We start from the raw sequence: 11,945 nt of genomic DNA, 5'->3' as shown, positions 1-11,945 counted from the left end.
GTGATCTTGGTGCTACAGTGCCACCCTGTGGTTACCATTGGGTACAACAAAGTAGGGAAAATGGATTTATTATGTACATTTATTACAAATGAGGAAAGACTTCTGAAGGGTACAAATGTCAAATAGTGTAGAAACACAGGGAAAGTAAAACCAGGGGAAAAGTCATCTCACTGGTCATGTTCGACCTTGAGCAATACACATTTACATACAATGGATTTGTGCAACTCCTAGGCGGGCTACTCCTGGCTGGGGTTGGGGTGTCTAGAAATAAACAGCATCTCCAGATTTTTGCGGGTAAGATCCACTTTGTCACGGAAGCAAGCAATCTTCAGATGTGCAGCCTTTCTCTGAAAGATCACAATTTTAAGTATTCACCCCAACAGGTGAAGAAAAAAAAAAAAGTCACATGGATAACAGAAAAGTTACAGATTAACTGATAAAAATGGAACAAACAGATGTTCCCCCATTTTACAGGGAAACCTCACTTACAAGGTATTTGCATAGCCTCTGCTGCTCCAGTTTGACATACTCTTTGACCGTCAGGTCACCAAAATCCGTCTTCAAGGACAGGAAGCCACAGTCTGGGCAGCGCTTTTCATGCTCACACCTGAAAAGAGAAACAGAAGTTCAAGGATGTAAATTACAGACAAAGTGCAAAGCATGGAGGTGGGACACAATAGTCCACTCATCTCCAAAATTTCCCCAGCAGCTGGCTTTGCAAACAAGTTTGACCACTGATGTGCTGTGTGCTGAATAAACTACTAAAACTGGAGTTGAGGAAGAACTGGCAGAGAAGTGTGGCTGATAAACCGGCAGCCTAGGTAACCCTTGGGTTGACTCAAATTAAACCTATGCAAATTGTTCTGGACAAGAGCTTCAGCTAAAAAGCAAAGTAAAATGGAAGTACCAAGGATTATCCATGGGTTCCCACCCCTCCAGCTCTTTCAGACAGAAGAAGCAGCAGGCCACATCTGGCTCATTGTCACTGGGGCAGTGGACAAATCCTGCTTTCGCCATCTGAAACAGGAGAGACCCTAGTATACAGTGTCTTTAGGATTGTGAAATAATGGCAGTAGTCTAGGTACCAAAATGAGCCACACCACCAGTGTTGCTGCTGCAGCGCTGCTACTGCCAGCCCTATCTTTCTACATTGAGTTTGCTGTTGATAATGGCCATCAATAACAGAATGTTTGATTCAATTTATATTTAGTTTAGCGTGTGCTAAATACATACATATATATACACACACACACAGAAATCCCTCTTCACTTGGCCAGGCCAAATCTAAAACCGTGTAAGCAGATGTTCTGGGTTCAGTCTCTTGAAACAGAAGTGCTGTACGTTTGTCTTGCCACTATATCTTAAAGTTCGACCCCCCCCCCCCCCCCCCCCCTTACAAATGGGGAAAGTAGGCGCCTCTTATTTAATTGAAGAATATTTTGTAAAACGGCATACTGATCACGAAGAAAATAGACTGCCTAGGACTACTTATCTATTCATTTTCTTTTTTTAATGTAATGTTAGATAGCCTTAAAAAAAAAAAAAACCTGTTTATTCGCATTTCCTAAACATTACCGTGGTTAATTCATTTTTCCGTTGGTGTTTAGTGCGAGTTATAGACAGAAGGGAAAGCCATCACGCTCTCTTTTGCTCCGAAGGAGAAACCGGCTAAGAATGTGGGTTAAGAGACAACTTGGAGCTCTTCACCATCTTGCTGCTGAACTGCGTCTTGATAAGGACAAACACCTTAAGTATTTCATAATGAGCGCTGAGCAAATGGATCATTTTCCCTTGACTATATAGTACACACGTAGCCTCCACTTTCCCCTTTAACACCATACAATACTACAGTAAATTTACAAACAGATTCAACACCCTACTTACACGCGAAACTGGAACTTTATCGAAACTATTGGCTCCACCTTTTCTCATGGGGAGGGCAAGGCCACTTTCATAGTGGTGTGACAGAGAGACAAAGCGCCCTCACCTCTTCAGGCGTGCAGTTGCAGTTTTCCCGAAAAGGCCAGTCGGTGAAGGTTTGGAGTCGATTTTCGTAACTGTACAGTTGGCTATAGGCACGGAGTCTATCCGAGAGTTGCTCTAGGGTAGCCATTTCGCTAGTGCCTAAGGTCGATATGTGGCCATTGCAATGGCGTGATTGATATAGTTTTTACCTACCCTGTTTAACAAGAAACCAGCCCACACAGATTGAAGTTAATTGATTGGCTCTGGTGTAGTCTGATGACTTGAAACCCAGGACCAAAATTTAACCTCAGATGATTGGCAGTTTCACTCCTGGAGCAGGTTTCCGTGGTGGCTCTCAATGAGCTGTTAATTTACATCTACAAAACCTAAGGGGCGCTCAGTGTGGCTGACGGGGCGTGATATTCACAGCAAAGGGTCTCCTCTGTCTGTGTATATGTCTGTACCGTTGCAAAACATTCATCAGCGTTTGCCACGCACGCCTGCAGCTGACGTTTTTGAGATAATCAATTCAACAAAAGCATCTGCGTAACAAGAATGTGTTTAACAGTTCCATATAGAGTACCGAGGTGGGTACGTCATCACTGGCTCTTCGCTGGTGTCAGAACTAAATTACCTATGGAAAATTACAATGGGCTTCGCATACTATCCATCTTTACTCAAGTTCGGATTCATTTCAGGAGCTGGGAATTTCCTGAATTAAGCTGTTCGGTGTGATGATATATTTGGGCTCATGAAATGTTTCGATATTTTCCGAAAATGTTAAGATTTAAGACTTGTAGTTCGTTTTGCAGTCCACTTTTCGAGCGACATATCCAATAGAGCAATGCGGGGGGGGGGCGTCCTGACAAATCATCTCATCCGGGCATTCTGGGATCTTCGATTTAAAAAACCGTTGCCTCTGAGCCCAGCTAGGTTTGCTAGTGGAAGACAGTAGTTACTTAGCTAACATACAACCGTAATCGTTATAAAATGGTTCAGTGCTTTGTCCCGGACTGCAGCCACCGTAGATATGTGAACGACTGCAAATTTTTCAGGTTTCCGAAATGCCCCACGGCATAGTTTTACATTATGGAAACCGTGAAGGTTATCTTTGTAAGCACACCATCAGAGACGTCTATCAAATGTAGCTAACTGAATGTACATTTTCACGAGTGCCCAAACTTACACGTGTAAGCAGAATTATCTTTTTGCTTAAACATCAAGGCGTTATTGACTCTGTAGATATGTCTCAAAGGCTTCGGACGTCATCATTCAAATCGTGGGCTAACAATCAGTCCACTTAACAAGCTCGATGGGTGATGATGTGGTAACCTGACTTTGCTAGCTAGCTGGCTGGTTATCCGTCATGTTCGCCCTGACCAGACCGGTGATATGGCCCTCAAAACAACTGAATTCCTCCAAATGCCCTGATTTGTAATGGTTTTCGCCCCGCTGAAAACTTCGGGTCTCATCCTTAAAGAAGAGGAGAATATGGCTAAGCGACACCATTGCTGCTAATGATGAGCTTGCTATTGCTGATAGCGATGACTGCTAAAGACAAGTTTGCAAGTTAGCTGCTATAGCGATAGCTGATAAGCCAGAGCCACGTAGAGAGACTCTGGGTGTTTCTCAAAGTCAAGGAAGGATCCTTAACGGCTGCATTTCAAGGATGCTACGTCATCGAATCCTGCCGAAGGACTGTTCCGATGTCGAGGATCCTTCGAATTCTACCAAGAACCGAGTCCTTCGTTCAGAGAATTTTCAAGGATGCATGTATCCTCAGCGTCCTCGATAATCCACATCCACAATCCTATGCGCACGTACATGAGCAGTGTAGCATAGTGGTTAAGGAGCAAGACTCTTAACCGAAAGGTTGCCGGTTCGATCCCCGCTGGGACACTGCTGCTGTACCCTTGGGCAAGGTACTTAACCCATAGTTGCCTCAGTAAATATCCAGCTGTATAAATGGATAACATTGTAAAGAACTGTAACCTATGTACGTCGCTTTGGATAAAAGCGTCTGCCAAATGAATAAATGTAAATGTAAAAATGCCACTAAACGAGAGTGAAGTGACATCAGTGCAGTAGCCTATGCATTTAAGTATCTTCAGTGTCCTTGTAAATTTGTTGTCACCGTAAATTTATCACCTTAAATGTGTTCCATGAAAGTAAAGCAAAACGTATTAATGCAAGTATAGATTTTTAATTGCTATTAATAATTAGTTAGATACCTCGCAAGGTAGACTACCTGAAGCTGCCAATGCATAGGCTAAGTTGTTAGCTGGCCTGCTGTTACCGCCTTCAAACATAACATTTGTGTTTGAGATGGAAATATCCAGTGGCATTTTTATGTGTTTAATTAATAATAGTGTAAAATATATGCGTTGCAAATTGTGCTACGTTTGTGCCGTAAAATTTTTCGTTTATGCTGCTATGGTTTTTTAGATATAACAAATTATATTGTATGTGCTGTGACGTCACCCAGCACCCCAAGCTTCTCCGAATTGCTTCAAAATGGTCTCGTTCGTTTGTGCTACGTTTGTGCCGGTTTGTGCCGTAAAAATTTTGTTACAGAATTTTTGCGATGAAGTACAGTGTTTATCCTAAGCATGACCGCACGAACGAAAATTATCATGGCACAAACCAGCACAAACGTAGCAGAAACTAACGTGACCATTTTGGAGCAATTCGGAGAAGCTTGGGGTGCTGGGTGACGTCACAGCACATACAATATAATTTGTTATATCTAAAAAACCATAGCAGCACAAACGAACATTTTTACGGCACAAACGTAGCACAAACGAACAGTAATACCATTTCGAACTTTTTAAATACTTGGGGTGCCAACTTCACGCAGGTAAACAGACTCAGTCACTCAGCACCAGTGCCGGTTGCAGAATGGCAGAATGTAAACGGAGCCTCGTGGTGAGTTATTTTGATATGGTAAATAGCAATGATTCGAAATGTAGCATATGTGACAAAACGGTCAGATATTGTGGCAATACCACAAATCTCATGAAACGTTTAAAAAAATTGCCACCCAAAAGAGCATGACCAGTTACAGGAGAAACGACGAGAGGTGGAGAAAATGCAGGCAGATACCCCCACTTCATTGAGGCAAAGTTCTTTAGCAGAGGCGTTTCAGAAAGGCAGGAATTGTCCAGGTAACCGGTGATAATAGAATTGTTAACCATATAAAATGTAAGCAGGATATTGATGTGCAGGATATTTATTGTATGAAACCCTAGTCATGGTATTATTGTAAATTAACTTAGGCCTACATATAAGCCCAAGTTTTGCAGTCAGTAGGCTTTAGGCTACTGTTAGATGTAGGCTATGTGAAGTTATAGGCCTATATAGGACACATTTTCAAAAAGAAAAACGAATATGTTTTAAAGCCACATCTTGCTGATATCTGAAGAGAAAAGGCCATCTACAATGAATATTACTCTTTTATAAGTCATCATTAGCACACTTTTATCAATTTTATCTAATGGTGGATATTAAGAGATTTTGGAATGGCTGTAGTTTCATTAAAAATGTGTCATTAAGTAGGCCTATTCTAACTGTCTGTGGCTACTTGGTGAAACTAGGCCTAGGCCTATTTAAGCTTTTATGAAAGGTTTAGTGGCACATAAAGATTAAACTACATGTAGTGTAGCTAAAGAATTTTTCTTTTTTTATAGATGACTCTCTGAGAGCCATACTTATTACAAGACGCCTTGGAGAGATGATATGCAAGGACCTCCAGCCTATTTCAGTTGTAGAAGACAGGGGTTTCATTGCATTTGTGAAGACTCTCGACCCATGCTATAAAATCCCAAGCCGCAAATGGCTAATGGAAGGGATCACAGACATGTACAAAAACTGTTAAAATGAAGTAAAGGCACCTTTACAGCGTGCGAACAGCGTGGTTCTGACCACAGATATGTGGACATCGAGGTCCACAGAGGCCTATTTGGCCGTAACGTCATTTTGTTGACAACTGGCAAATGGAAGAATTTCTTTTAGAAACCTGTTGTTTCCATGAACAACACACAGCTGTCAACATTAGTTTAGAGCTAAAAAGAATCACAGATAAATGGGGCATAACTCAGGTGCTAGCAGTTGTCACAGACAATGGTCTCAATGTTGTCTCTGCGGTACACAACGCTGGGTGGACACACTACCCCTGTTTCACCCATACCTTGAAATTGGTAGTCAAAGATGCCATTAAAGCTGTCCCTGCAATTGTTCAGCTCTTGGAAAAATGCAGTAGCATTGTATCATTTTTCCACCGCAGCACGAAAGCCACGCAGAAAATCACAGACATACATAAGCAGCTGAACGTGGCAGAGCATAAACTGGTTCAGTCAGTAGAAACAAGGTGGAATTCTGCATTCTATATGTTGGACAGACTGCAGCAGCAGAGGGAAGCAGTCATCACCGCACTTTGTGTACTTGGAAAGAATGCCCTCTGCTTAAGCACTGAAGAGCTGGACTTGATCCAGCCAACCATTGAGGCCCTGAGACCGTTCGAAGAGGCAACATGAGAAACTTCTGCAGCAAAATATGTGTCCATGTCGAATGTGATCCCTCTTGTTTCTCTACTTTTGAGAGCAGCTGCAGCCACGGAGTGTTAAGGAAACACACTTTCCAGAGAACTGTTACAGCAGTGCCAACAGCGATTCTGTGGCATTGAGACGTTTCACAGTCTTGCTGCTTGCACATTCCTAGACATCCGTTTTAAAAACCTTGCATTTCGCAGCCAAGACAACGTGGAAAATGTAAAAAGACAAATTCTGACAGAAATGCAAGAAATTCATGAGCCTATGTCACAAGCACCATGCACTGCCCAAGTTCTGCCCCAGTGTCTTCTGCACTTACACCAAGCTCTACCACATCCACAGCAAAAGGAGGGTTATGGTCACATTTTGACACTCAAGCTCTGTCAGCCCAACAGTACCGCTCAGCTGGCACTGATGCGCTCAGTGAGATGCGTCGCTACTTAGAGGAAAGGGTAATTCTCCGGGACCAAGACCCGTTACACTGGTGAAAAGAGCATGAACAAACTTTCCCATCCCTAAGTAGACTTGCCGCGAAATACTTGGGCATCGTTGCTTCCTCTGTCCCCGCAGAGAGAGTTTTTTCCAAGACGGGAGAACTGATAAGCCAACGGGGAAACCGACTGAACGAGAAAAATGTAAATATGCTGCTGTTTATAAACAAAAACCTAAAAATGTAGAAAAATGAATCAGAAGACCTGGATGTTTTTCAGATGTAAAAGAAGTCTTTGTTTTATTCTAAATTTTTTTTTGAACCTATGTGACGAATTTCACTGCTTGTGAAAATGGCAATCCTCTCGCCTGGTTCTCATTCATTCTTTCCCTCTTTTTTGTCTTTATCTTTTTCTGTCTCTTTTCTTTTCTCACTTTCTCTATGTCACTGTTGGTCTCTCTCACTCATTAAGGAATAGGTGAGGCCTTAAGAGAAAAAAATGCGAAGTTTGAATAGGGAGGGGAAGAATTAGAGCAAATCTGAATGGCTCTGTATGTATTGTTCCTGTGAGTCACTTGCCCGTCACCAGTTCTCTCTCTCTCTCTCTGTCTCTCTCTCTCTCTCTTGCTGCAAAGAAAGTCTTTGTTTTATTCAAAGTTTTTGTTTGACTGTTGAAGAATATACTGTTTTATCACTGTTTTTGTTAAATAAATGAAAAACAAAATAGAGAAGTTTGATTTTGTTTTATCATAGAACAAGTAATGTCTTAAAAGTAAGCTTTTGAATGCATTTTCTGATGCAATTTCATCATAGAAATTACAAGTATTTCTTGGATTTGTGTACACAACAAGACTTTAAAAAATATCGGTATCGAGATACTAGCGCTAGCATTACTTGGTATCAGATCGAAACAAAAATCACTGGTATCACCCATCCCTAACAAACAGCAATACCGCGTCCATTATTGTTTTTGAAAATGTGGCGTGGCACTGAAGGCGGGACCTCTTCAATGACGCATACCTGCACACTCACTAGACCAGTGTTTCTCAACCCTCTCCTGGAGGGCCCCCTGCCCTGCGTGTTTTAGATCTCTCCCTGCTCCAACACAGCTGATTCAAATGATCAACTCGTTATGAACTCCTGAAGCTGCTTAATAACAAACTGATCATTTGAATCAGCTGTGCTGGAGCAGGGAGAGATCTAAAACATGCAGGGCAGGGGGCCCTCCAGGAGAGGTTTGAGAAACAGTTGCCTCTAGGTTACTCGCACGACGGGCTAACTATTGATCTGGTACTAACTACTACTAAGATTCCAACTGTTTTGCCCCGACCTATGCATGAATTTTGATGTACAAATATTTTTATTGTACAATATTTGTGTTTGTGATTGCTCGAAGCCTCTAGCTCCGGACCAGACCGGATTATCAAAGTGGTGGCAGCGGTTAAACTGGCTAGCTAACATTTATTACGATATAAAATTGAGCGTGCCGAGTAATCTTTCTCACCCAGTTCGGGTACAGCCTTTGAACGTCATTATTAGCCTAGTTCAGACCGGGAAAAATGTAAATGAGAGTGAATGCATCATCAAACGCTGCAAAAGTTGCGTTCGTCTTGTGTCTTGTCATGTATACGAGCATCACACAACACAGGCAGCTGAAGTGTAAATAAAACGATTTTAGGGGACGAGTTTGGTTCTTATTTAGTGGTTCGTATCCATCACTTTCCTACTGCAAATTTCTGGCGATCCAAAATCGCAAATACATCGAGGTTTGTTGCAAATGGACTGAAAGCTGTGCGTCTTTGGTGGTCTGGGTTCCATTGCTTTGATTGTCACCCTAGTGCGAACCCCACCAGTGTTCCAATTGAAGTTCGCACTGATATAGGTGTGGAAATACTCCAGTCTCTTCAGTCCCCTAACTGAGACTATAATCCCATAAACGCCCTGAATACACTTTAAACATTAGTAAAGAAACACGAAACGCAGTACACGTTTCTTGTTGTGAATGTCTGGAGAACTATAGAAGTAATGTCTTATGTGATGTTCAGCGTTGAGGTGTCGGTACCCTCCAATCGGTGCTTCGCCTCACACGAAAAAGACTTATACCTCAGTGCTCTACGTGCTAGAAGAAGTGATGAACGTACTGCACTACATTGCTGCATGTATTCTATATCAAAATGTTGGTAATATATCATTTCATGTGAACACAACATCGCCACCACATGGCGTGATGCGGTACTGACTTAGGCACCGTATCATTTGTCACTGAAGTTGAGGTCTTACAAGTTGAATTTAAAGCTGATTTTTTTTTCAAAGCAATGCAGCTTTTTCTCTTCCCTGTGATGGTCTTTCCTTTGTGTGTGTTCAGCGTGAAAACAATGGGGGAGTGGAAAGTGATTTTATCAAGAAAGTTTCAGATATTAAACAATGTTAGTGTTCATTATTGTCATTTAGCAGACGCTATATCCAGAGCGACTTACATTTATTCATTTGGCAGACGTTTTTATCCAAAGCAAATTACAAGGGAAGCAGAGACTTGCATAGGTTAGGTTTTTGACATGTTATCCATTTATACAGGTGTATACTTACTGAAGCAATTGTGGGTTAAGTACCTTGCCCAAGGGTATAACGCCAGTGCCCCACCAGGGAATCAAACCAGTAATCTTTCGCTTATGAGCGCTGCTCCCTACCCACTTTGCTACACTACCACCCTAATGTAATATTAACTGGTAGATATTTCAATTAGGTATATCTGAAAATTGGGCAAAATACAAACAGCAGTATATGAAATCCTTAGGATATTTAGGTAATTTTATTTATAAATTTGTTAATATGTCAGATCACATTAACATCAGACAAACGTCTATAATAATTGTATTTAGTAATGTATTAACAGTATTTATTTTATTTTCTGTGTGCATGTGCTATGCCTATTTTAATTGGTTAATGAGCCAACAAACAGTAGGGCTGCATGCTAAGAAATTTTATAAAGCAGTGGTAAACCATCATGGAATGAGTAATTTCTTAAGTCAATGCCTAATTGCAACCTAGATAAAAATTGTAACCTATGTACGTCACTCTGGATAAGAACGTCTGCTGCATGACGGTAATGTACTGTAACTGGCCTTTAAGATGTGTGTGTGTCCATTTATATGTATATATAAAAGTGTGTGAGCGTGTGTACACAGTACATTAGTGTATACACACAGTCCCTGTAAGATGTTATAAACACGTTTGCTCCTTGGAGGGCCATAGAGTTGCTGTCCGACAGAGAGGATGACTTTAATGGTAACATTTGTTTATTAGAGAGACCAAAAGAGATAGTCTCCCTGTAACTTTATCCTAAGGCCTTGGGCTGGTGAAATGTGCTTACTGCTCCAAACTACTGACCCTCCTCCCCCTCTACCCCTCTCTGTTCAGCAAGGAGGAAATGTGTGTGTGTGTGTTTTCCAAAAACTGGAAGGGATAAAAAGGGGGTGGTGCTATCACTGATTGCAGAAAACAGCTGGAAATAGAAAGACAGTAATAACAAGTTTGCTTTTTCTAGAAAACTACAGCCCTCAATGGCAGATGAAGTCCAAGCTGTCATCTTGATCAGGTGAAAAGCCAGCATTCTGTGTGAACTGTTACAGCTCTGGTTACTGCCAGTGCAGTGGAAAGCAATCATACTGTAGCAGGTCAGCCAGCTTTGGCTCCAGCTGATGCTAGCCTGATCCCAGCTCACAAGTGGAAAAGGGGCATAATGAGCCACTCTGGTTTCAGCTCTACAGTGGAAAAATGATGTATTTGGCAGCTGTGAGGCACTGTGGTTAGTGAGTGATGTAAGATTTTGGTCTAGATCCCTAAACCAGCTCACTCAGTGCAACATAAGATAGCACAGATCCTCTCACTTAAGGTATGCTAATACCTGTATTCATTTGTCTAAGATGGCCTTATTGTAACCACAGTCCTGCTCATAGACTTCAACTATCACTTTGGCGGCAGCTAGCTGCTGCGACAATTGACACTTCTAAAGGAACCAGCGATGGGTGATTGAGAAGTGTTCTTGCTAGGGAAGACAATCTAATTACCAGACCTCCGGTATTTCACCACCGGTACTCTATTGTCTATCCTGATCAAAGACGAAATAATCTCATTACCAAACCCCCGGTATTTCACCACATGTATTCCCACCCTTATTGATAGTTATTTGATTATTGTCTATCAGTATAAAGAATGCTTTCACTAAGTGCTCGGGGTCAGATTGACTCCGCTGAACCCAGAGTGCGTTTTCACATATTTCTGACAACTGCCGTTCCTGTAAATAAAGAAGTCTTTTCTGCGAAGATCGGAATTGCGCCTTGTTTTTCCTTACAGTGACCTTGGCTTGTTGACAGAATTTTGCAGGTTCTCCCAGACGGGGGCACTGCTGTTGTATCAGCTTTGCAAGGTACCTTACTTGAATGCAATGAATGACCATCTGTGTGATTTGGTATTGTGTCAAATGTACACTGTACAGGATTCCCTAGATGAGAGCATGTGAACATGTGAACATGTGAATAACAGTGAAGTGTTTGCATATCTCCACATCATTTCTTTGTCCTGTAGGTGCCTCAAGCATGTGGTTACCTGCATTCATTCAGCCTTATAACTAATCCAATTATGTCATTAAGAACTTGGTCAGAACAAAAATGAGAAACATTTCTGGCACTCCAGGATCAGGGTTTACCCCTAGATCTGGACTTTTCCCTTCTTTCTAGGATCACTTCCTTGTCAGCTCAACTTAAATTGTTCCACTTGCCATTCTGTCTTTCCTTGTCTTACATTCCCTTCCCACCTTTTTCTGATTTAACCCCCCCCCCCCCCCCCCCCCATTATGCATAGCATTTATGATTGGCTGTAGGTCCAGTCTTGTGGTGGCTGTTCTTGCAGAGCGCCTGCAGGGTTTTTAGGGCACTTTATTCCAGCTGAGGTTTGTCATACATTGATTCTCTTGAGTGAAGTCTCACCCTGCTGATTTTAGTTTT

At 41.9% G+C, this 11,945-nt stretch overlaps 1 protein-coding gene across 1 annotated transcript; it reads right to left on the bottom strand.

The window, feature by feature from the left end:
- Positions 1-236: 236 nt before the first annotated feature.
- On the bottom strand, positions 237-2,113 carry birc5b (baculoviral IAP repeat containing 5b). Its single transcript, XM_036533565.1, has 4 exons — positions 1,988-2,113; positions 908-1,017; positions 490-607; positions 237-347 (listed from the first exon to the last, which is right to left on the bottom strand). Exons 1-4 carry the CDS (start codon positions 2,111-2,113, stop codon positions 237-239), a joined length of 465 nt encoding a protein of 154 aa, XP_036389458.1.
- Between the last annotated feature and the right edge of the window lie 9,832 nt (positions 2,114-11,945).

The sequence above is a fragment of the Megalops cyprinoides genome, chromosome 7 (genome assembly GCF_013368585.1).
Source record: "Megalops cyprinoides isolate fMegCyp1 chromosome 7, fMegCyp1.pri, whole genome shotgun sequence".
NCBI classification, from domain to species: domain Eukaryota; kingdom Metazoa; phylum Chordata; class Actinopteri; order Elopiformes; family Megalopidae; genus Megalops; species Megalops cyprinoides.
This window is presented reverse-complemented; position numbering and strand designations above follow the sequence as displayed.

Excerpts from the sequence above, each read along its gene's own strand:
- birc5b (XM_036533565.1), bottom strand. The coding sequence starts at position 2,113 with ATGGCTACCCTAGAGCAACTCTCGGATAGACTCCGTGCCTATAGCCAA. Across the intron at positions 1,018-1,987 it reads GCAACTGCACGCCTGAAGAG|ATGGCGAAAGCAGGATTTGT; the intron begins GTGAGGGCGCTT and ends CTCCTGTTTCAG. Across the intron at positions 608-907 it reads GAACCCATGGATAATCCTTG|GTGTGAGCATGAAAAGCGCT; the intron begins GTACTTCCATTT and ends TTCTCTTTTCAG.